Genomic DNA, 25,015 nt, shown 5'->3' with positions numbered 1-25,015 from the left:
AAGTAAACAAAAAGTATCATCTTAAAAATAGAATTCTATTTACTTCAAGTGGCCATCGTACCTATGCAAAATTGTTTTCAGTAAACAATAAGAAAGGAACACAGGTAAATTCACTCATACATTGCATAGTGTTAGTCTATTGTTTGAATCCTTTCTTATTCCAAAAGGACTAAAATGTCTCCAAGTACCTGCTTTTCTTTGTGAAAATTGGTACCCGTATAGTCACTGTTTTCAATATCAGAATGTTCAATGCAATAAAAGTGAAGCTGAAGATTCACTTGAACCGTCTTGTAATCTGATTGAAAACCTACTCACTAGTACAAAAATCTTTTTATATTATTATTCATGTCTATATCAATATATATTTTGGTATCTATTGAACATGCGCTGAAATAAGCAAATGAAAAAAAAAAGTCCTTTCGTGTTACTGTTGAAGTTACACAAAATATGGATAGTAATGCATTTTGGGTATAATGTTTTGATTTCTTAAAAAAAAAAAAGAATTTAAGCAAAATCATTTTAAAAGGATTTTATTTCATAAAATGATTATACCTAGAGAACATGTTATCCATTCAACAAACCCCTATGTGCGTAAATGGTGCGGATGCATTCATTTACGAATAGGGGCATTATTATCTTGTTTAATATGGGCTGGATTCTCTTTATATTTTGCCGTTTTGTCATTTCAAGCCAAAAGCCGTAAGTTAAGAATAAATCAATAACGAATGGTATAGACAAATCCCTTTTTATTTTTATTTTTGCTGTTAGCATTTTATTCATATACAGATGCACCCACTGGACTCTACATCTTTGGAACAATCAACCTTGTTTTATTCGGTGTTTGTTTAGGAACAATGCTCTGTCTTCTCTTTGTATGTGTCTTTCCTTTTATGTTATCTCCTAATCATATGCTTTTTAGAGATCACAGAAAGGAGTTCGAACCGCTTCCTTTGCTATAAGCATTACCGTTTTTGTCTTGATTGCTGATATAGTTGCCAATACAATCATGTTTATCGCTAAAAAAGATTCTTATGTTCAATGGTGCATTAATACAACTTCCGCTTCACTAAATCGAGAATTTCTCGATCAGCAACAGCAGCGGCAATTCAGTTTTAACCAACAAGACTTTTATAACTGTAATCGTACTTGGGAAGACGAGTTGAAATTCACTATTTTGTGCACAATATTAATCATGGCACTTTATGTAAAAAAGAAAAAAAAAAGTAACTTGTATCAGAAATCAATTCACACTTTACGAAAATTAGACTTATTGGGCCTTTTGCTTATTTTCATATGCAGTCAAGCTTAGAATTAATATCAAGACGGCCATGGTTAACTATTATCAGCAAGGTATGATGCCTCAACCCATGATGGTGCCTACGATGAATGGCGGGGACATCATTCTTTAAATATATTTTTGATGTAAGCAAAGAGAGAAAATGAATGCTGTTTGTATTGAATGCTTCTATTTACCAAGCATATATAACAGTCTACTTACAGAAATGTAACTGCTATTTCCCTACTGTACAAGCAGCTAATGTTGAAAGCATATTGGTTTTCTTAATAATAAATTTGAAAGAAAAATAAAATAGAATGATATTAACACATGTGAGCCAGTATCATACATGATATTGTGTGGACTCTTTATGTTTAGTATGGTCTTCGCCTCCATGCTGCTGCTATTTATAGAAGATCGCTTTACACAGTTAGCTAAGTATTGCTTTACAATAGCAATCCAGGGAAATGCTGCATTACCATCCAAAAATTCATTACTTGTGCTGTACATCAAAATTATGTAGCTTCACTGGCTAAGGCAATAGGACAACTTGTTTGAAAATTTAACATATCTTGCACCGGGAAGCAGGTGCTTGCAGTACAGACTTAGGCCATTAAATATCGTACTTTTTGAACTGATTACTACATTCACTTTTATAAACAAGTGTCATAAATTCGCCAAATTTGCGCCAAATTTTGAACAACCTTGATAATTTAACACATATTCTCTATTTTTAATTATTGGCCCCTTTTTGTATATATTGCCAACATATAAACAATATATATCCAGAGAGAATTTGGTTATACCTTCTCAAGCAATTTATTTTGTTCAACAGAAAACGTATATTTCCTCTCTTTCTGTTGCCTCTCTTTCTCCTTGCTATTTTATTATTTTATATATAGAATAAATTTTGGTATATAGTATGTACAATGTCTATTCTTCTTCTAGCTTTAATTGCGACTTTTCCCACTCTGGATCTTCAAGCAAATTTTTAAAAGTCTCAGTTTTTTCCAAAATCGATGACCAGACATTCAATAATCGATCTGTTTCATCCACATGCTGTGCCACTTGACTTTGTACTTGAAGAGCATTTTGGAAATCACCAATCATCAGCTCTACAGCACGATTCACTAGTTGAAGTTTTTCATATTCCTTTCTCAGGTGCGCGTTGTACTCGTCTGAATTTTCAGGATTGTCCACAGGGGGTTCATGCTGAACATTACGTTGAAAAAACGTCGAACGCCGATTTGTTTTTAGGAGAATGCTTTGACGATGAGGAGCAGTGGGTGGCGTTGTAGGTGGGTTTTCGTTAGCATCTGCCATGACTGAAAAAAAATAAATAAATACAAAAGCATTCTTAGAACGGTCACAAAATTTTACTTTTTAAAAAGATTCAGCTCAGACTCATCACTACCTCTAACAGGTATTAGACTGAACATTTTTTATGTCCATATATTGTGTTTTCTTATGATTCTTAAAAGTAAAATTTTTTTTACAAGGTATTGGATTTGGTATGAGAACACTGAAGAAAGATAATAACACATTAACGAAACATTTATATCTCATACACAAAGGATTCTATTTGAATAATAAAATAACATGGCGAATGATGGAAACTTTAGAATTAATCCTTAATTTAGTTATTTGCCTAACCCTGCGTCAAGTTTGATGATTATTGATCCAGTAGGGCACGCACGCTTTTATTATGTATTCCTGCTTTTAGCATAGTCAGGTTACACCAACTTTTAAATTAGCTGTACGAATCAAGTTACTCCAGCTTTTTTCCGTCAAGATATAAATCGTCAAATTAGACAGAAGCCAAGTTGGAAGTAGACTTCGGTAAAGTTTTACATTTATAAAAATGGCAAAGCATCGCATGAAAAATGTTTCAACAAATGTACGTGTTATCCTTTTCCTTTAGGGTCTAGAACAAAATCCTTTGGATTAAGTTATTCCAAAGGGTTTACTCTATATCTCAATTTGAGCTCTTTTTCTTAAAACTCTAACCAATTATTGCATTAAATAATTTGGTCTATTTTGCCACATAGACTTATTAAAGGCTTTCTTCAAACTGTACAGTCAAATCACACGCGCATGTTAGGATCCTATTCGTTTTTCTTAAAGCCGCGCTATTCCTTTATTGTCTTGACGCGATTCACGGCAATGTCAAAGGGTATGGTATGCTTTGATCAATTCTTGTTTTATACATAGAATAAAATTTCTTATCATTCATGATTTATATTTTATTTTACTTTAACAATATATTTCGCAACTAATAATGAATCATCTCAATAAAAAGGAGCGCGTCCGTTTTAATATATTGTCTATCACAACTAAATAATGAAATTAAACCAATTCCATTTCCCCTTTCTCCCCTTTGGTTGTTCACCGGATTTCCAAGTTTTTCATTAGTAGCTCACCAAGATCCCTTCTTTTTTTTTTTTTTTTTTTTTCTTTTCTCGCAAATCCGATTTAACCGATGTTTATTTGGTTATTATATTCCTGGATTAAATCAAAGTGTTATACATTATTGATTAGTTAAGAGTAGAGAGAATAAGGTATATTCCCGAAAGAAAAACCGACTTGTGCAAATGAAGAAACACCAATGATAGGGTTTACTTGCGCATACACTAAAAAACATGTACACCAATTCTGGGTTGGTTGAAGTTGTAATTAATAATGGCTTCAAACATTACAATGTATAAATTAGGGGAAAGGAGATCACAGTTTACTGCATAATAAAATTAAACACCTTTAAAAGGTGGTTTAATTTCTTTGTTTCTTTCTCTCTCTCTTTTTATTTGCTCATTCAAATAGTAAACACTTTGCCATGAAAGATTTACTGAAGAAAATGGATACTATCGAGTTACAAGAAGACTTTGATTTGATCCAAACCAGATCAAGTAGTCAAACATGCGTCGATAATGCCAATAAAGAAGAAAAAAATATTACTCGGACCATTGATAGACATATGATGCCATTGCTTTGTCTTTTTTACTTCATGGATTATTTGGATCGTGCTAATATTGGAAACGCAACGTAAAGAATTTAATTGCAAAAGAAAAAGAAGAAAAAAGATGTTGACACATTCATCATAGTTTAGCTGGTATTCAGGATGATTTACATGTAAAGGGAGGAAGTGGGGAAAGGGCGATGCATAAAATGGGCTTTTTTAATGTTTAATTTTACTAGTTGACACCTAAACAATTAAGTACGGCTATATCAGGATTTTACATCACTTATGTAAATACAAAAGGATTACCATCTGCTTTTCTCCGCTAAACTTGAACCTGTTTTAGATTCTATTTGAGGTGCCTTCTAATATCGTTTTAAAACGTGTGAATGCTGTCAAATGGCTATCGCTTATTATGCTTATTTGGGGAATAATGACCCTAGCCATGGCATTTTCAAAAGACTTTGCAAGCTTGTTTGCTTTACGTTTGCTGCTTGGGTAAAATATGTCTTGAAGCAAAGATCATATATGTCATTTCTCATTCTTGCTACATAGAGCGGCTGAAAGTGGATACATTCCCGGTATTCTTTATTTGATGTCTAAAGCTTATAAGCCAAGACAACTCACGACACGCGTCGCCATGTTACTATGCATGTCCTCCTTATCGGGTGTTGTCTCTGGTCCGATTGCCTATGCTACCTCTTTTCTTGATGGAAACCTAGGCCTGAATGGCTGGCAGTACCTGTTTATTCTCGAAGGCGCGCCCACTATCTGCCTAAGTGTTCTTTCTTATTTTTGCTTATTTGATGATATCCAGAATGTCTCTTGGTTAACCGGTGAACAAAAGGAAATTCACAAATTATACATGCAAACAGAAGAGAATAATGCACATGTGAATACAAAGACGATTGTCAAAGCCTGTCTTAATTGGAAAACGGCTCTGTTCTCAACCACTTATGCCTTGAGTGCCATTATTTTTACAAGCTATCAAGTGTTTACACCAATTATCATTGATGGTACTTTTGGCTTTAGATAAGAAAGTATCGACATCTTATTTTATTGCATTAGGTTTTGGTTTTCCTGTATTGACCTCACAACTTTTATCTGCACCACCTAATGTATTGCAACTCATGTCTATTCTTTTGGGAGGCTATTTGACAGATCGTTACAAGAATAAAAGAGGGCTTGTGATCACCATCGGCTTTTCCATAGCAGCCCTTGGGTTCTTATTACTTGGTCTTCTTGAAATCGATGGGGTAAACAAAAACGGCAGTTTTTTTTTTTTTTTTTTTTTTTTTTTTTTTTTTTTTTTAACTCATCAACTTTTTTGCAGCTAAATATGGTTCACTTTTTATTATCCCTTTAGGCATTGGGTTACAAAGTAGGCTAAATAGAGGATGCTATATATTTAACTAATTTTTATGATAGACGCAGCCAATGTGAGCTGGTCTTCTATTAATTTCCCTATTCTGGAAATACGAGCAGTAGCTGTAGCGACAGTGGTGATGATCGGAAATACAGGTGGTGTGGTAGCCTCTTATTTATATCCTTTAAATGATGGACCTCATTATTGTAAGTCAGTTATACTTGTATTAAAAGAGAATTAAAATCATTGGTCGATAGACTTTGGCAATTCTTTCAATTTAACTTGTGGTCTGCTAGGAGCTGCTGTTTCTTTATTAACAAGTTATTTACTCTATAGACAGAATTGTAAGTTGGATTCACAACATTCGGTAGAATATGGAAATGGAGAAAAGGTAAAGACCTGTTTGTATAAAACAAAGCTAACATGTAGCGTTTTTAGACAAGGACACAATTTAGATATTATTATTAAGAAAAAAAATATTTGTAGTTTTTTAATATTCGTTTTTTAATAAAAAAACAAAAACGCTTTTAACATTTTTTTGTATACACATATTTTTATATTTCTAGATATATTCTTCATCATCATCAGAAATGAATTCATCAGATTCATAGTTGAGTTGTTCAAAGTTGACACGATATCTAAGGATACCACCGATACCACCAAAACCTCTAACAAATTGAGCACCTTCTTGAGATCGGTCTGTGATAATTTCCAAATTAGCACCGAATTCCTTGTATTTGTGAGTAAACCATTCCAAAAGAGGCATGCATTCAATGACTTCCATTTCTGAGTTGGGAGTAGCATCAGCACTGGTGTCTACCATGAAGCTCTTTTGCTTTTCTTCTTCGGCATTAGGATAAACCACAACTTCTGTGCCCGAGGCATCACGAAGGATGTAACGATTAGCAGTCAAGTTTTCCCAAACAATCAAAGTCTCGACAGCACCCATCTCAAGGGCCTTCAAGGTATCTTCAACACCGAAACAATACTTGCCAGTATCCTGAGAGATTTCACCAAAGTAATCACCAATCAAACGCTTTTCTTGAATAAACTTGACGTTAGAAAGGGCTTCGGCAGACAATTCAATGGCTTGGTTAAAACCGTTTTCACCACCATAAGAGACATCTACAATCTTGACAACCTTGGCACGAAGACGAGGATCAAAGAGATCGGATTGGGAAAGTTCAGTCTTGAAATCAGCGGAACCAGCCAAGACCAAACCAACCACGTTGACCTTGTCGTTCGTGATAAACAGCTGAACGGCCAATTCGGCAATCTTTCTCACATAGTTGTGTCTCTTTTCTTCACGAAGACGAGAGAAACGAAGGGCGGATTGACCACCACGACCGTGCTTCTTGGGTAAATCAACCGAGAGCTTGTGGATCACATCACGTACGTTACCGCAAACGGTACCAAACAATGAACCATTACCATCCATGACAATAAAACCAAACTTGGCATCGTTGTCTAATAATTCGGAAAGTGCCTCGACGTGGAACTTGTTATCACACAAGTAGAGTGAGGTGTTGATGGGCTTGTGAGGTTCAAAATCAATGTTGACCTTCTTTTCTTTGCCTTCATCTGTAATAATTGTACCACAATAAACAACTAAACCGTTCTCAGGAACTAGGATAAAATAGTTGGCTTTTTGCACTTGTTCGGTATAGTAATTTCTTTTTACCTCTAGTATAAAGCTTTAAACGTTGTTGAGTAGAAGTAATGGCAGACAAGACAGAAAGTCTGTTGACACGGGATTTAATATTGGAAGCAGTACCATATTCATCAGCCAACATCTTTACTACACGAGAAATTTGATCCTTGGGAGCTACATGTGTCTGCATAAGCTTTCTTTTCTTCTTTCTCTCTCTCTTTTTTTTTTGCACTTACGGATAACAAGTGAAATCATGGAAGTACCGTTACTACAATATATTACTCATTTTAGTCAATCTAAAAGAATAATAAAAACTTTTTTTTATACCCTCTAGCCATCTGAAGGCTTTTAATCAACTTCTTCATCTTCCAAATTTCGACATTTTCGTCAGTTGTATCTGTAGGTTGCGTTGAAGACATTATTCTTTATAAATATAAAAAAAAGGAAAAAAAAAAAAAATCAAGACTTTTTTTAGTTTATTTTTTTTAGCTTCTAATTGACACACAGAGTTGGATTCACGGAGTGTGGCTTATCGCATCCCAAATCCCACCAAATCCTCACCCAAACAACCATTTTCCTTTTCAATAGCAATCGTTGACCATGTTGTACCATAATCATGGCCTGGGTAGACCACAATACGATCATCCAATCCACCCAAGACATGGCGCAAGGTATGCTCCATGGCTTTTCGATCCCCACCAGGTAAATCGGTTCGTCCGCAGTGCCCGCAGCCAAGCAGAGTGTCACCAGCAATCAGGCGTGACTGATTGACCAAGATGGATTGTGATCCAGGTGTATGTCCAGGTGTATGGAGGAATTGGAGACGGACTTGCCCGATGATTAGTTCAGAGGTGATGGAGGTGGTGCAGGTGGGCACGAGACGATTGAGTTGGATGGTACCATGAAGGTAAGGAATGTCTAAGGGATGCATGTAGGCCTTGATATGAGGTAATTTTTTGAGCAGATGAGCCAGACCAGAGATCTTGATGGGTAAAGTGTCATACGGTGCAGGAGGTGATCCACCGACATGATCAAAATGGTAATGAGTGACTATGGTTGAAACAACAGTATAACCTTGATCTTGTACAAATTTTAGAATACCATCAATGTCCCAACACTATGTATGTATATATGAGTTGATATGCTTTCTTCTCCTCTATTCTGTATACATGTCACTTTACTGCGTCAACTAAAACGCACTGTTTTGATGCGATATCTACAACGACATGAATAATGTTCTTCATATGTAAAGCAAATTCATATAATTTGGTTTGAATCGGATTCAATACATTTTTTTCAATTGCAAAATCTTTTCCTGCAACCAATTGGAGTATCTTGATTCCCATTGCCTCGTTGTCCTTTTCAATTAATGCTTTTGTAATGTGAAGTGATATATCTTTACTACTTTTGGGCTCCTAGATTCACACTTAAGTATTTAATGCAAAGCGATCTAATCTTTCTTACAAGGTTTGATGCTGATTTAAAATATTCAATGGCTTTATCGTATTGAGAGAGCTTTAAAAGGACCTGTCCATATCTAAAATATCCCTTCAAAAGAAAATCAATTTACTTTTGTACTTGTTACTTGTTATCTATTACTTTTCCCCAACGTTTAGCCAATGCTATCGCTCGAGCAGCATCCCCCTTTGCTTGTTGACAATCACCAACTTGTAAACAAGTTGCACTTCTGTTGGCATAGATCAAAGCCAAGTAATCATCATCACACGATCCTGTTTCAGTTGCGCATTTCAGTGCTTTTGTATATTCTATCAATGCCTCTGCATACAAGTGGCGTTCAAACAAGTCATTAGCTCGAGTTGTCAACTTGTAACATTTCTCATTCGGTGCACATGGAGCAACCATATATAAGAAAAAGAAAGAGAGAGAAAAAAGGAAAAAGAATGCTTTGTGTGACACATGTTGAGGTTGTCAATTTATGTTTATGGGCGTCACCCTTCACTTTATTTCTCTCTCTTTGAGCCAATAATAGTTTAACAAACACATCATAAAAAAAAAGAAAAAAAAAAAGTTTTCAAAAATGCTAAATAGAGAAGGCAGTAATTTATTTAAAATAGTTCAATACACTATTGCTTCTTATTATCACTCTCTTTCTTTTCAATAGTCTATGTTTGTCAGTGGAAATTATAATATTTCCTTGAACAAGCATACAAGTATTTAATACAAAGCAATATACAAAACATAAACAACTACCTTTAAAAGAAAACCAAGTCGAATTCCACCAACAAGAGATTAAAGAAAACAGGAAAGTCATTGACATCTTTATTCATATCATGGATTATACTTTAGACTTGTTTGAACAAAGCTCCTTTTGAGGCAAATCGCGAGAATAAAAGTTATGTTCTCAAAAAATTAGGATGAATGCGGAGTAGCAAAACAAAAAAAAACTGTCTCATAAAAAATCCCTCTTTTATCTCCTCAAACTTTCTACCTTTTTTGAAAACAGTATTCCCTTCCATTACCTAGCAACTAAAGCTTTAATTACTTTAAATGAGTTACAGAAACGATACTTATCCAAAAGATACCATTCGGGTAAAGTAAAAGAAAAGAATACAACATTTTGTTCGATTGACCAGTTTACAAAGTTTATACTAGATCTCTTCCAAATTTGAACTTGATCGTGAAATGAAAAGAATCAAGCGAGTTTTACTAAAGAAAAAAATGACAGATGAAAATTGGGATGATTTTAATAAAGCGATAGAGAATATAAATACATGGTGTATGGAGGATCGTGTTTATGAATATCAAGGATTTATTGATTATATCAAGGAATTAAAAGAAATCATTATTGCCAGTGTATATAAAATCAAGAACATATAAAACAATTGAACTAAACAGGATTTATTATAGCTCACATCCGAACGTACGATCTTATCAGCTACAGCTGTTGACCTTTTAATAACACTTGCAAAATGTTTAAGCACCAAATTCGATCCCATCAACGAAATGATCCTACCCACCATCCGACACCTCTTTGGACGATCCAATAAAGTACATGTGAGCCGAACAGTCTCTGGCTATAAGCAAATCATTCATTATGCACACCTACCACGGACTATACCCAAATTCTGTAGTGTCCTCTCAGCAAGTCATCAGCGGCAGGATCCAGCCCGTATCTATCTGGCCGAGTGTCTGGAGATCTTGATTCGTGTCAATGCATCAGAAAAGGTTATCAGGTACCAAAAGGAGATTGAGTCTGCGATCAAGGTGATTGCGGTTGATGCAACCCCGGATGTGCGAAGGCAAGCACGTGCCTGCTTTGAAATTTACAGACAACTTTTTCCAGAGCAGACAGAGGCTTTTGTTATCGGTTTATCAAAGGATATAAAGAAATATCTTGCGATCAATGATCAGTCCAAACCAGTCACATCACTTGTTACTAAGGCAACACCATCATCACAGCAACAGTCAACAAGACAATCAATGCAGCTCATGCCTCCACCCTCACTTCCTACAATTAAGAAATATCAGCCAGTAGCCAACTACAAAGATCGCGTTTTAAAATTATTTGAAGAAAACAAAGGAAAGGATTTATCAAATATAATCACATTTAGAAATGGCAAGCCTTATTTTAGACGACCTCTTTTGTTAAAAAAGAAAAATAATATTCAATTAAAAGGAAGAATAAGAAAATGAACTGAACAAAAATGGAAACTCTAGTATGTGGGGGAGAAGAGGAAAGGATCTTTGTGATTTAATATGTTTTGACTGTAATTATTTATATTTTGTATAAATGATTCATAATTTCTCATACTAAAAAAAGAAATGTTCTTTTATGACAAAAAAGCAATATCCAATCCTAACAAAGATGACAAAAAGACCTGTCCTGTTGTTTGCATAAAAGGTCGTACAAAATGTTGATAGCGTGTGACAATGAAAATTTATTGTCAAATCATGTTACTTTGTAATACGTAGCAACAGACATGACATCAGTAACCATGACTCATAAAAAAAAGGGGAGGGAAAAAGAATAGTGGTGTGAAGATGGTATTGTTTATTCATGTTGTGATATCATACACAAAAAATAAAGCGTAGAATAAAAGGTAGGCGTATTATATATATAAAAGGTGATGGAGTTATTTATATATGTTCCTTTTTACAGGAAAAGATATGTAGGAGGTTGTATAATAAATATGTATAATTGTAAAAGTATGAAAATTCTCATCAATTTATAACAATTCTTCATCTTCTTCATCTTCTTCTTTTTCATTTAAGCAAGACAAAGACCATTGAGAAGGATGAACACCATTTCTAGGACAGGAAGACTATAAAAGAAAATGAGATGGACTATTACTTTTTTTTTTTTTTTGCAAGTCATCCTTACCTGATGTTCGGGTAACCAGTTTCCACATAATTCACAAGTAGCAGGACAAATAACGAATGGGATCATCAAAGGAAAAATAAATGCAGAAAAAAAAGAAGAAAATTTTCTGCGTGAGAGAGTTTATTTTATATATTTTTCATTTTTTATTCTGCGCTATTCACTGTTACATTATTTATACAATTTAAGAAAAAAGAGAAAATCCCCCACCTCCTTCTCCTTTTTCTCAAAAAACATGTGCTTTTCTCTCTTTCTCTTTCTCTCTCCCTTTCTCCTTCTTTCTTTCTCGTTTTTTCTAGAATGGATTTTAGCCAATAGAAAAAAAGAAAAGTCTCAAACTAATCATACACCATCCCGTCACGGAGAGGTGAGTCCGGTGATTATGACAACCCTAAAGTTTAAACCTTATTACTGGTTTGCTTGTAACACAAGTGTAGCCAGACTATTTGATTTGATAGGATAAGTTATTTTGATAATCATCTTCTTGTTCGCTGCTAGAAATAGATAATAAAAACACACGCACGATAAGCGGGTTTAACCAAAAAAAGTCTGGGAGAAAACAATTTTGAATTTGACGGTATAGGTTTAACTTTCTAGTGAAATTTTTGTCTAGCAAACCTGTTGACAATAATCTTGCATGTCTAGCTTCTTTTAATAAGATTTCTTAATGGTGACTTTTTTTTCTCTTTGTGAAAGGTTATTGAAATCACCGCCTAAAGAGATATTTGTTTTTTTCCAGTTGGTTTGCGTATCCGATTTATTTTTTGCGCCCCAAATTTTTTTTGTTCCCTCCATCCGAATCAGACGCACAACCAGCTACAAAGTTTTTGGAAGACATCTATCCCGCGCAGAACTCACACGTTTCTCTAGAAATTCAATTATTACAAAATGCCCCGCAAGGAGCATCTTCACCAGCGAATCTCAACCTGATTTCCAGATTCTGGTTTTATATATGGTGGCAGTGTCGATTCTGAGAAATTCTTTGTCTGATCTTGTCCCTTCAGACATGAAATCTGGCAAACAATTGCTTCTCGCTTTTCATTGACCCTGCCAAGTTGACATACTCTCATTTGATTCCCTTCTTCCTTTGGCATTAAACTCGATCATTCATTCTCTGTGGCCTATTTGAATATCATAGCTTCTGTGCTGCTCTCTCTATGGCAACTTCACTGGTAATTTATTTTTGAAAACCCATCAATTTTGGCCTCAGGGAGTAGTAGCAAAAACCACTAGGCCAAACCTTCAAGATTCACAAAGCAAACAAGTCGTTCACTAAAGGCTAATCCATAAGTTTTCCGCTCTGTTCTCTGCCTCAGGTTTCGTTGCCGTAATCAAACTTAGTACGGTTTACAAAATAGGATAACAAGCCCTCCCCCAAATTATACTTTATTTAACGCTTATAATGGTGTACACCTTGCGGCACCTGAATAAAATCCTCCTTCTACAAATAAAAAAAAAAGGCTACAAATGCCAAATACTATTGAAGATCCTTCAAATCTCCTACCAACAAAAATTCCTCGTTCAAGTTGCGCAGTTACTCCTTGGATCCTTCGTTGGCCAACCATATGTTCAATCCTATTTAAACTGGATCATCTTTACTATTTTATAGACACTTGTACCAGACTTCCACATAGTCAGCTACTTCTAAATTGGCTTTTTAAGCATTAAGGATGATACCGTGCTCTAGATACTGTTCTACTGACCTTTTTACCCTTGATCCTGAAGGGTTTTTCTAGTCTCACTTTACTTTACTTCATATTGAACTAGTCCGGGCGAACAGATATGATAAACACCTCACGCTCAAATGGGACTTTATAAATAAATAATCTTTATTTTTTTGCGCATAAAGATTTTTTTGCTTTGCGCGCCAACTAAAATTAAGCTTATTTTTTTACTAATTCTTCTTACATTTGACTTAAATAAAGAATACCCTCATCTCGTTCGTTAATTTTGTGATGAAAATTGATAAGCTTGAATTCCTTTCAAGGTAAGACTCGGAATTAACTGATCGTTTCAGGACATAGTGATCACCTTCCTCATCTATGATGTTCATAGCTTTAATATAATTCACATCATATATGATTTCGCAACCATCTTCATTTAAAGATACTATTGACAACGTCCATTGCTCAAATAATCAAATTAAAAAATATTGAAAAGAGAATTCAAAAAAGTGCGAACGTGTTTAAAACATATTGAACAAGTGCTCATTTATGAAAGTGTGACAATTATGCTCCTATTGAACAACAAAGAAAACTCTAAATATCATGGCTTCTGGACCCAAGGAAAGAACCAAAATATACAATGAAGCAAATATAGCCAAAAAAAAAAAAAAAAAAAAAAAAAAGTATTAATAAGGTGTGAAAAAGCTTCGATTGAAATCAGGAAGACCAAGATGTGATATTATAATCCATTACATAGCTATTACAGGTATAAATATGAAGAATAATATTATACATATCAGCTGCCACTTACACACACTTTAAGTTAGTTATTTTATTCCTCTCTCTTTCGTTTTTTTTAAAAAAAAAATATGAGTAAATTTCTACCTTTTATCTACATCCAGAAGCTCTACAGATGATACACTAACCACTCATATTGTAATAAGAAGAATAAATCACATATTTAATATTTGTTGAGTTAGACAATTTGATGTTAGTCTTTTTTTTAATTGTAGTAGCATAGAGACTTTGTTAAATCAATCAATATTTTTAGTTTTGTTATTATAATTCATTGATTTTTCAAAAATTTAGCCCGATTTGATCTTTTCTCTAAACATAATAAAACAAACATATTGTGCAATATTGATTTCTTAATTTCCATTATTTAAAGGGGCATCAGCCTTTTAATTTTCTAGGGCCAGTCCAATTATTTCCTTACTAAACTAAATTATTATATGCCTTAAAGTTACAGTTTGAAAAAAAATTATTTTAAAGTAAACAATTTTTACTACAAGTCACTCTAGATTGCTCATTTCATAAACATAATTCATCAGTGCGAATACTTGAGACAATTTGCTTGGTTTTTTTTTTGTTGACACAGTTTATGGCTGTTGTTTTTTTCCTTCATTTTTTTTTTTCTCAAACTTATGTGCAATATTAAACTAAACCCGCTTGTACAACAAATGAATTCATTTATTCTCAACATAGAGAATCACTTTCATATACGTTACCGGGTTGTGCTCAAACAAACTGTAATTTGTTTCCTTTGATGTACTATTACCCGAGCCCTTGATGTATGGTGTGGGGACTATGAGAAAAAATAAAATAAAATGTGTTAATATAAACAGTTTATGAATCAAATGACACTTGCTTAAGAAATACAAACAAATAGATGACATCTTGTACCACTTTATTTTCCAGAGATAATACAATTCAAGTGCACGCCCTGATATTCCCAGAATATGATCTAATATTTTGTAATATCAAAATAAGCTTTAAGCTCATATGCCAATGACTGCTTAAAAAGACGCAAATTGACTCTAACATTGATCCAATCTGTGCCGGCTGATGCTGGTTTATTCTCATACGTCAAAAGTCATATGTCACCCTTGACTTTATTCTCAGCATTTGGGCAACATTATTTGATTCTTGTTGCATAATTTGGCTCGGGTACTTTTCCGTTGTCAAGGATACGTTAAATTCAAAAAAAAAAAAAAAAAAAAAAATCAGCCTACACAATTTTTCCTAAAGTAGGAAAAGAACACTAAGCGGATTGTACGAAACTACTGTCTTGAAATGACACGAATGTCAACCAGGTATAGAAGAAAAGAAGCCTGTAAAATAATTCCAAACCAGTCTTAAAGAGACTCATGGATTTAGAAAGTTACAGAACTTTTCGTAAAACTGCATAGGAAACAGTCGTGATTGTTCAATAGGAGTCAACAACTGCAATCCAGAAAGTAAAAAGTGTGTCTAAATCAACAACCAAGACTGCGACTACTAAAAATATTGAAGGCCCATTTCGCACTTACACTTCAGTTCATATACAAGGGTTGGTTGACCTTGTTATAGAACAAGGACTGTCCGCAAGACAAGCATGACTATCCGTAGGTATTTTGTAAGAACAGCACAACATTATGTGAAATCATACAAGGATGATGAAGAAAAACGTTTACCTAGCACCAAAAAGCTGTCGCGTCTGAAAGGAAACGGCAGGAAGCTTGAAGCAAAACACACAGATTTTCTTTGCAATTATTATGACACTGCCGCTACCGCTGTTTTGTGGGAGGCAGGAGTTGCATTACTCTCCGGTTTCCTGATATACAATCAATCTGTCTTTTTGGCCTCCATAAGCATCTCGTTCAACATGCTTCTCTTACTCTTAAAAAGCTGGAAAAAATTATAGCTGCTAGAGCATCTGAGAGTACTTTAAGTCAAAGAAGAGATAAATTGCTGTAATGGATGGGCGATAAGGAAATGGATTGCCAAATTAAGTATGTTTTCATTGATGAGGCAGGATTCAACATGCATCTTAGACAAAAATTTGGAAGGTCTAGGCAAGGTGTCTCTGCTAAAACCGTCTCACTTTCAAACAGAGGCATTCCCATTACAGTTATCGAAGCCATCTGCGGATTGGGGATTATTGACTTGACTTTGCGTAAGCCGAAGATTGTTCAAAAGAAAAATGCTTTTAACAAAAGAGAAGAGAGAAAGAGAGACAATAATGGGGCACTTGACGTAGCAGAGGTAAATGCGAGAATTGACACATATAGCAAACACTTTTCCTGCAATTGATCAGCGGTCTGATGGGTTTACTTGATGAACAGGAGAATGAAAGGCCACCATATTATACTGGATAAAGCCTCTATTCATAAGGTTTCCGATGTTCAAGATCTAATTAAGAATCGTGGATATAAAACTGTTTACTTGCCTCCGTACTTGCCGTTTCTCAATCCAATTGAATTATTTTGGTCAAAAGTCAAAACTGGAATAAAAAGAGAGGAGTAAAGAGAAATTGTCTTGGTGTGAATGTTAATTTGAGTGCTAAAATTATTGAAGCTGCAAGTCAAGTGAGTATTGAGGATTGTCAGGGCTGGATCAGGCATTCCGTTTTATTTTTCGATAGATTTTTGGCCTTTGAGCCAATGATTTAGTAGTAGTAATAGTGGATTGCAATATAATAAAACTTATCCCTCTGACAAAATCAGCAATGTTTTTCGATGCTAATTTTAATTAAATGTAGAAGTGACCGGTAGCTATGTGGCCATCGCCGGTTGTCAAATTCTAAAAGTTATTGTGCTGCATTCAACGATACATATTTTTTTTTTTGCTAATTGAATCTCTTTCATGTGTTGTTATAATACACAATAAAAGATTGACGCTATGAAGGGATCAGCCAAACTAACAACAGTTTTCTTGGATCGAAATAGTAAATGATAGAAAAAGAACAATAAAAACCTAGTGGTAGTAGAGACATTGTAATGCATGGAATCGTCAGCTCTTATCTTCAGCAATGATATATAAAAACAATAACAGAAGATATGTAAAAGAATTTCTTTTTTTTATTTTGATTAAATTAATGTTTGATCTGGATGCCTCGCTTAATCACAGGAATAACCAACGACAAGGCGGAGGCAAATCTATTCTCAAACTCCAGATCCCAACAACAAGCCTGCCCATGGTTTATCTGACCCGAGAAACCCAGTAAAGATAACATCCGCAGCCAATCCCTCCACGAAGAACTTTGCAAGTTTGATCTCACCTCATCTAACTCGAGATGCTTTCGCAATGTCTGCAGCCAACTCTAGCTTGATCAAACTTCCCCCAGATCCCAGTAAAGAAAAAAAAAATGGAAACAAAAGGGAAATAAATATTAGACAGTAGATATGGTGTCGTAATTAATACCAATCAAACGGAGAATTGCCTGGTTTTCTTCCACAAACTTTCCTTTCATTTCAAAAGCAATCATACTCTTTACCTTCGTAGGATTCTTGCTATCATCATCCTCAAAAAAAAATTACAAGCTGCTGTGTATCTTGTGATTTATTTCGGATTATGAATGCTGAGACTGAGAGTGATAAAACTGACGTACACCGTTCTTTTATGGTTTCTCGTATCATTAAATAAAATTGAAACAATTTTCTAAAAAAGTTGTTGGCAACATTTGTTTGTGCACTGTAAACAAATATAATGAAACATTTCAGTCTCATAATAATTCTAAAACTTCTGTATTCAATAAAAAAAAAAAAAAACAGGGTTGGCTCTAAAGGCCTTGATAAGTCTTGTATGCTTCATGTTTTTCTTCACATATGTCAAGACGAACTCAATTAGGTACGTCTTTAATAAAACGTCCGTTACAGACTAGTCAATAACTTAACCGAAGAATACCTTGAAACGTGAAACTTTTCAACATTTGAATGGGAAAAACAAAAAGTCCCAAGAAAGCAATAAATCATTTACATACAGTGGTGTTTGTCACTAAACACAGCTAATTTTAGTCAAATCAGTTTCTACAGCTCCATCAATATTTTTAATTCAGTGCGAATTAGCCCTCGTAGGATCAACTTCCATATAACGTTTATCAGTTGAATTTATTTATAAGAATAGCTTTCATAGATACATATCATCTCATCAAATAATGAAGAATAAAAAAATGTCACAACATACAAAGAATATAGAGGGCAATATCGCTTTATTTATATTTGCAAATTAAATCTCATCATTCTCATTATTACACCCCTTTTTTATTTCGTTGTCTCAGAGATATGCGCAACGCTGTCTACAATTGTAGAAACAAATCAAAACGTTACTTGGAGCACCTTTGTAAAAGAGTCAGAAGAATTAAGATTGAAACAACACAATGGCATTACGATACCAGAAGATTACAAAGCGACTGAAAAGCTTGATTTAAAGCTTGTGCCAAGTTATCAAACGTTAGTATTGGAAGTGACCTTCGTGATCAGTGGGAGCTGCTGGCCCCACGATTGCGTGAAAAAAGAAAGATATTCAAAACAAATGCAAAAATTGCAACAACTGCATAAGAAGCACGTTCTTCTGCAGAACAACAATGCGTCTTTTCACCTTCTAGCATAAAAAGTCCACGTTCAACAAGTGATAAAACAAGCAATGCATTGTCTTATGTTGAAAAACAGAATATTATCAGATACCTGAGAAATTTCAGAGAAAAAGATAAACGGAAGCTCGCCAGCAGTAGATACGTAGAGGGTCAAATGCTGCTTTTGGTGAAAGAATCGCCTCATGAGCACCCAGTGCATTCGCTAATAATTGATCCAAGAGACAATATTTGGAAGAAACTCTTTACAAAAGATGAACTGAAGGAAGTTCGTACATGCAACGTCAAGCCGCTTCCTGACATATCTAAAGAGATGAAACAGATGCTTCAACAAATATGAATTGGAAGATGAAACTACTTTGGAGTTTTATGAAGATTGAAAAGCATAGGTGAAATTGAGTCTCCTTGACGTAGTCCGCGCAATTGTTGTATGCTGTCAGACAAGGATCCGTTCACGTTGACTGAAGTTGAATTGCCAAAGAAAAGTTCATGGGTACGCTTGATGAATTTATCGGGAAAACCAAGTCATTTTAGTACTTTGTACAAATATTCGGGATGAATACGATCATAGACTTTTGCTTGATCCAACATGACTCCTAAACTTTCTAACATTGACTTGATTTAGAGGCATCCTCCATAATCAACCGACAAGCAAGGCCATAATCTCCTATAAACTTATTGTGCATGAAGTCTGATTAGAAACAATTGATCAATTTGGATTAGGTATCCATGATCCTGCTATTCATGATTCTTGTGAAGACTTTGCAATTTGTATTAATCAGTGAGATTGGACACCAGTTACTTAATTTTGTGAGGTCACCAGCCTTGTGTAAGAGAACCAAACAAGTTTGTTGCTATGATTTTGGAAAAATCGCCTTATTAAAAGCGTCATTGTAAACCTCTAGTACTAGAGACTTGCAGCTAGGATGGGCAATGATCAAGTTTAAGATCTCATAGGGTAATCCATCCATACCTGGGTTACTTTTATGAGGAGCTCTTCTCGATCCATCTAGAATGTCATCAAACGAAATGCTGCTGACTATATAATTAGCATCGTTTGGTGGTATCAGTTTGTCTATCGTATTTAACATTGACTCGAGATCATGATCAATAGTTTTTGCGGAGTAAAGCGTAGAATAAAAACTGGAAGCCGCATCAAGCTTTGCTTTAATATCTAAGCATTCTAGGTCAGTTTCTAGATGAACAATCTTGGTGATATTTCACTTGATATTTTTTGATTCGGAATGTTTGTTTAACGTATCCGGCTGATTCCTCATTGTTTTCAATCCATCGTTTACCTACTCTGAGCATATCCATTTCAGCTATTTCGGTCTGTAACTTTGCAAGCTTATTTTCAACTTTAGGAAGCAAGCTATTCAAACGAGTTGGGTTATTGGAGTACCGTCAAAAAATATGATTTCTTTGACTTTGGAGCTGCTTGATCTGTTCATTCCTCCATTGATATCTATTTCTGCAAAAGCTTTGTGTACGTAATTTATACAGTCCTCAAACTGAGAAAGTATAAACTGTAGAAAGTGACGTGGGACGTTCAATCATCTTGCATTGTAGTAAGTATTGTTGTCGAATGAGAAATTGAAGTCCCCTGACATGAAGAGATTTTGAATAACAGTGTTTGAACTATCCAGGGAGTCTAGTTGATAGAGTACGCTCGAGAAGAAGACATTCCTGTCGACTGCATTGCTTGCTGGAGCATAGATGTTTAGTATAAATATAGGTTGTATAGATTCATCTGACCAAGAGATTTTTACAAGTAAAAATCTTTGATCGTCAGATTGTTGAATTAGTTCCATATTTTGGGACTGACTGAAATTAATGATTTCACAGTACTTGGTCCACAGTGTCTGATGCGCTTGAAATTTCATGTTGAGTGATTGAGTTATTTTATTGAATGAATGAAGAGGTATATTTGTTTCTTGACATAATAATATGTTTAGCTGCTGTTGTCTTAGATATCGAATAAAGTTGTCGGTTTGTTGTAAATTGTTATTTTTGTAAATTGTTCTGTAATTAATTGAGACTATCTTCATATTTATGATCTTATTACTATGATTATTCATAATAATTATAAGTTGAGTTTAGTGGAGGGCTGTGATGATCCTCCTGCCGCAGAGTTACTTTCATCGTATTCGTCTTCAAATGATGCATCTTCTTCTACTTCTAAGCTATTGTCGGGAAAAGCTGATTTTTTCTTGGATCTTTCCGCAGCTGAGGTAGGTGTAAATGCTTCCGAATTGTTACATTTCTGCATATTCATAGAGAGGCTATTAGATGTGACAAGTGGGTGTAGTAACCTCTTGGCGGCTTCTTTTCTGCCCGTTTTCTTCTGACTTGAATCTTCATCGATTGGAGTAGGTAAGGTACTACCGCCAATGTTCTCTTCATCTACTGAATCTAAAGTAGAAATGGCCTCCTGGGGTTCATCTTTATCTTCTACTACGTATGTACCGCCGGGCTTACTATTATCTTCTGACATTTCCGTATCCATTCCTTGAGGACTTTTCAATTCGACTGTCTCTTGTCCGGTGTTCATCTGTTCTACATTAGTGCTCATCACCCTAGAGCGATGAGTTGCCACTTGTTTTCTCTTACGATTCCAAGGGGCGTCAGAGCCTTGGGATTTCAAATGTTGAGTGCTCTCACAGATGAAGCAATATTTTCTTCTACGGAGAAGAGCATGACAATTCATTCTTGTATGATCATCAACATGGCAATGGTTGCAAATGGGCTTCATATTGTTCCAAACAATATGTAAGTAGTGACGTTGTTCCCAAGATAGAATTTGAGGTGTAAGAGGCTCATAATTTTTGTTTTATCCTTGATAAGAGTAACATATCCTCTGCCATTAAACCAATGACCATCCACTGTATGATAGAGTACTATTTCCAAGATGCTCCCATACTTTTCAAGTAACTATGCCATCAAAGGCTTTAGCTTGTCATCCTTTTCATAAGGAATATTGGTGATTCCTATTCTGATCACATTCGAGTTTTTATCCGTCGTTACTTGTACTTGGATTTTTCTACCGAGAATCAAAAACTCCTTATTTAATGCTTCCATCTTATCTTCTTCATTATCAAAATTAAGCTCAATGTACTGATGGGCTCTACCAATGTTTCTTTCTCTAAGGCTTATGTCTTTAGGAAATTGGTCTCTGAGAACAAAGTTAAGACCTCTATCTTTAAAATTCAAGCCTTCAAATTCTGAAGCGACAATAACGATGGAGTGTTTATCAATAGCTTGAAGAAAAACTACTTGACTTCCCAGGATAGCGTCGTTATTATTTTCTGATTTGCTAAATGAGGCACTTCATTTTTATTTTTTAACTGTTTGTGCCCATGTTTTGAATTCAAACGGTGTGTTGTTGGGATTATGGCGAGGTTCAGCTGCACCAGGAGGATTATTAGCCTAGCTAGTAATGTTGTGATTAATAGCGGAAAGAACCATGATGCCAGTGATCAGAAAAGACTTAGCACTAACCGAAGTTGCTTTTCAGATTTTGCAATTAAAAAAATCAAACTTTTATTATGCTCATGTTCAGATCCTTTACAAATCTATATATAATATACTGTAAAATGATCAAAAATTGTACATGAATTTAAACCACAATGTAAAAAAAATGGCTGCTTCTTTCTGTAAAACTTTTACTAGCCGACCTACTCGCTACGCTCGCTTAATGGCCGTCATCACCTCACGGCTCGGATCCTGGCTTCCCCCCACCATCTACACCAGATAATTGAGCGTTAATAAAACGCAATGTTATTGATAATAATAATAATAATATTGTTTATAAAGCAACATGTGTGTTTTAACAGTAAGAAAAAAGTTATCTACAGTAGCGGACAAAACTGGTGCACAAAACTTTTTTTCAGTTTTTAACTACCATTACTTGCTCATGATAATTGCGATAGTCATAAAACTATATTAGAAGGAAGTTATATTAGTTATTAATACTATTAAATAGTGCACGATGCTCAGATTGTTCAGTTTCTGAATCAAGTGTATGTCCCAACTGAGTCATGGAACGAATCACTTTACATAAAAAAGAAAGTCTCGTCCAGGGATATTTTTTCTTTGATTATGTTATATACAACTATATTTGATGAGAAATCGTTGTTATCTTTCATAAAATGGTGCAATACCAAGAAAGTTTTATATATGAACCAAGAACAGGAACAAAAAGTATTGAAGGATCAAATCGGTTCAAAGGTTCGATGTCGAGTATTATGGACATTAAAAAATGAATATTTGAATGGCATTGATTTATCAATTACGGAGCATCTGCCAAAGTACTAGGCATATGTCAAGAACCTCAAGAGAAATGACTTCACAGTCATTGGATACGCCAGAAAGTCTCCAGGCCAGGAACATCAGGAAGTGAGAGTGGGTTTGATTCAAAAAATAGTCAACAAATTGTATGACACGTTGCTTGTGGATAAAGTATTTGATACTACGTCATCGGGAGCAAATGATACCATTACATCCCGCGACACGAATGGAAAAAATGCTCAATTGACGCTTTTGAACCAAGTGCATGGAAACACTCAAGGTAATAAACGTAGAACACTTAATTCTAATCAAATCACTCACAGTATCCTATAGATCTATTGGAATATATCTGCACATCAAAAGACAACTGTCTAGTCTTAAAAGTACTGGATTATTCATGAAGTCCTTACGACGACTCTGCTCTCAATATTTATTCAGTTTTATACAGTATATATTTGATATACTTAAAAAAAGCTGTGTAGATGCATTCTTTTTTTTTTTTCTACGTATATTGTGTATGTCAATCTTTGCCACTTTGGTCTAAACACTTTATTGGCCTAAAAGTGACAAAATAGTAAAGACAACTTCAACTTCTGAGAGTTCGCCACTATACTAATGAATGCAGTGAAATCTGAGGAGCTTAAAATAAAATAGTTAAAATTGCTGTGCTCTAAGTATACATATACAATAGATTAAGAATCTGTTTCAGCGTCCTTGCTGAATGTGGTTGTTCTATCATTACCACAAATTAATTAACAGAATATGAATAAACAAATTAAAAAAAGTACCATATAACATGGTTAGATGTAGCGCCTCCATTATTTTAGGCTTTGCAAGTCATGTTGTGTTAACTCGTAAGAATAAAAAGACTTTAAAATTCAACGAGACTGAAAAAATTCTATATTTTTATTTAATATTGTAATATCTGGTATTTATATTCTTTTCATGGAGGCTTAATTAATTATAACTGAAGATCTATCGTGAATAAACTTTAATGTAAAGATCTGTTCCAGGTTATGCAAGTGGGCTGTTTTATAATTATTTCTTAAGTAGATTTGTTTTTATGTCGCATTGCATCCGGAGTTATATTAAAAACTTGCATTGAGTTAAAGGAGTGGAATTAGTTATGACCGAATAATAGAGAAAAGACTGTAATAAATCTTTGTAAAGCATTCACTACTCTAATTTCTTATAAATTGAATATGAATCATGTTTAAAGTATGTTGGAATACGACACATGTACTGGATTCTTGTATTGTTTTAAATTTTGATTTAAAGAACCTGCTTCTTTCCCCCCAAGTTATTCTATATATTATAATCTATACCAATTATGGCATTGTCAATAATTTTTTTAATAGGCAGTCCCCTTTGTTTATGTATAAGAGGATAGCCTGTAGTTGTTAGGAATGATCACAAGTTCATATTGTAATAATGATTGACCAATAAAATATGATTTGAAAAGAAGCATCAGAAATTCTCCTGAAAAAAAAGTATAAAAAAGGCTCCTATTCACTGTTTCCATTTTTTCTTTCTTCATTCAAAGAACTATCTGAACACTCGTAGGCGCAAGTTGAAAGGTGCGATGATAGGCATTTCTTTGCCTGACTTCGGGAGGGTTTTCTTTAATAAAAACTACCTAACTGGCCAAAGGCTTCGGCTGGAGGGCGGGACGATGGAGGGTTTTTTCGCAGTCTTAACTCATTTCACGATGGGGAGGGACTTTTTTACCATTTATGTAAATAAAAAAGAAAAAGAAAAAGAAAAAGAAAAAAAGCAACAAGTTAAAAATGATCAACTTTGTTTAAAATATTCAAACTCTTTTTATATATAGAATGAAGCTGTTACTAAATGATACAAAAAGAGAGAACTGGAAAGGGATTGTAATTGAATTCGCGCCACAATTCTATTAAGATAATGCTTGGAAATGGTTACAGATCACTACCTGCATACTTTACTTCCTTTTTTTCTTTGCTCTCTCGTCGATCGTATTGAACATTTTAGCTTCTATAAAAAAAAAAAAGAAAAAAAGGCGTAAAGGTGAACCACAGCCATTGGATCAGTATCTATCTTTAAATAGATAGATGCATTTTTATGAGGAACCAATTATTTCTATAAAAGTCATAAATATA

At 34.5% G+C, this 25,015-nt stretch overlaps 10 protein-coding genes across 10 annotated transcripts; 5 read left to right on the top strand and 5 right to left on the bottom strand.

Moving 5' to 3' along the window:
* Window positions 1-542: 542 nt before the first annotated feature.
* On the top strand, window positions 543-1,409 carry RO3G_05504 (uncharacterized protein; the record flags this gene model as incomplete). The annotated part of the gene is made up of 4 exons (XM_067660094.1): window positions 543-699; window positions 787-872; window positions 920-1,204; window positions 1,266-1,409. 4 exons carry the CDS (start codon window positions 543-545, stop codon window positions 1,407-1,409), a joined length of 672 nt encoding a protein of 223 aa, XP_067516195.1.
* An 800-nt stretch (window positions 1,410-2,209) lies between these two features.
* On the bottom strand, window positions 2,210-2,715 carry RO3G_05503 (uncharacterized protein; the record flags this gene model as incomplete). Its single annotated transcript, XM_067660093.1, has 2 exons — window positions 2,210-2,601; window positions 2,691-2,715. 2 exons carry the CDS (start codon window positions 2,713-2,715, stop codon window positions 2,210-2,212), a joined length of 417 nt encoding a protein of 138 aa, XP_067516194.1.
* Window positions 2,716-4,127: 1,412 nt separating this feature from the next.
* RO3G_05502 (uncharacterized protein) lies at window positions 4,128-5,672 on the top strand (the record flags this gene model as incomplete). Its single annotated transcript, XM_067660092.1, has 7 exons — window positions 4,128-4,315; window positions 4,375-4,402; window positions 4,469-4,519; window positions 4,576-4,727; window positions 4,785-5,245; window positions 5,298-5,485; window positions 5,658-5,672. The coding sequence occupies 7 exons, from the start codon at window positions 4,128-4,130 to the stop codon at window positions 5,670-5,672; spliced, it is 1,083 nt and encodes a 360-aa protein (XP_067516193.1).
* Window positions 5,673-6,157: 485 nt separating this feature from the next.
* On the bottom strand, window positions 6,158-7,584 carry RO3G_05501 (eukaryotic peptide chain release factor subunit 1; the record flags this gene model as incomplete). The annotated part of the gene is made up of 4 exons (XM_067660091.1): window positions 6,158-7,221; window positions 7,277-7,420; window positions 7,483-7,514; window positions 7,574-7,584. The coding sequence occupies 4 exons, from the start codon at window positions 7,582-7,584 to the stop codon at window positions 6,158-6,160; spliced, it is 1,251 nt and encodes a 416-aa protein (XP_067516192.1).
* A 191-nt stretch (window positions 7,585-7,775) lies between these two features.
* On the bottom strand, window positions 7,776-9,109 carry RO3G_05500 (uncharacterized protein; the record flags this gene model as incomplete). Its single annotated transcript, XM_067660090.1, has 4 exons — window positions 7,776-8,363; window positions 8,428-8,604; window positions 8,711-8,773; window positions 8,846-9,109. 4 exons carry the CDS (start codon window positions 9,107-9,109, stop codon window positions 7,776-7,778), a joined length of 1,092 nt encoding a protein of 363 aa, XP_067516191.1.
* Window positions 9,110-9,925: 816 nt separating this feature from the next.
* On the top strand, window positions 9,926-10,900 carry RO3G_05499 (uncharacterized protein; the record flags this gene model as incomplete). Its single annotated transcript, XM_067660089.1, has 2 exons — window positions 9,926-10,060; window positions 10,115-10,900. 2 exons carry the CDS (start codon window positions 9,926-9,928, stop codon window positions 10,898-10,900), a joined length of 921 nt encoding a protein of 306 aa, XP_067516190.1.
* Window positions 10,901-11,433: 533 nt separating this feature from the next.
* On the bottom strand, window positions 11,434-11,654 carry RO3G_05498 (uncharacterized protein; the record flags this gene model as incomplete). The annotated part of the gene is made up of 2 exons (XM_067660088.1): window positions 11,434-11,529; window positions 11,589-11,654. 2 exons carry the CDS (start codon window positions 11,652-11,654, stop codon window positions 11,434-11,436), a joined length of 162 nt encoding a protein of 53 aa, XP_067516189.1.
* A 4,397-nt stretch (window positions 11,655-16,051) lies between these two features.
* On the top strand, window positions 16,052-16,346 carry RO3G_05497 (uncharacterized protein; the record flags this gene model as incomplete). The annotated part of the gene is made up of 2 exons (XM_067660087.1): window positions 16,052-16,273; window positions 16,326-16,346. 2 exons carry the CDS (start codon window positions 16,052-16,054, stop codon window positions 16,344-16,346), a joined length of 243 nt encoding a protein of 80 aa, XP_067516188.1.
* A 2,589-nt stretch (window positions 16,347-18,935) lies between these two features.
* Window positions 18,936-19,706, top strand: RO3G_05496 (uncharacterized protein; the record flags this gene model as incomplete). The annotated part of the gene is made up of 3 exons (XM_067660086.1): window positions 18,936-18,988; window positions 19,382-19,428; window positions 19,651-19,706. 3 exons carry the CDS (start codon window positions 18,936-18,938, stop codon window positions 19,704-19,706), a joined length of 156 nt encoding a protein of 51 aa, XP_067516187.1.
* A 976-nt stretch (window positions 19,707-20,682) lies between these two features.
* On the bottom strand, window positions 20,683-21,351 carry RO3G_05495 (uncharacterized protein; the record flags this gene model as incomplete). Its single annotated transcript, XM_067660085.1, has 1 exon — window positions 20,683-21,351. The coding sequence occupies one exon, from the start codon at window positions 21,349-21,351 to the stop codon at window positions 20,683-20,685; it is 669 nt and encodes a 222-aa protein (XP_067516186.1).
* Window positions 21,352-25,015: the final 3,664 nt, after the last annotated feature.

The sequence above is a fragment of the Rhizopus delemar genome, genomic scaffold, assembly GCF_000149305.1.
Source record: "Rhizopus delemar RA 99-880 supercont3.3 genomic scaffold, whole genome shotgun sequence".
In the NCBI taxonomy this organism is placed as follows: Eukaryota; Fungi; Mucoromycota; class Mucoromycetes; order Mucorales; family Rhizopodaceae; genus Rhizopus; species Rhizopus delemar.
Note: the sequence above shows the minus strand (reverse complement) of the source record. Positions and strands in the feature narration are given on the sequence as shown.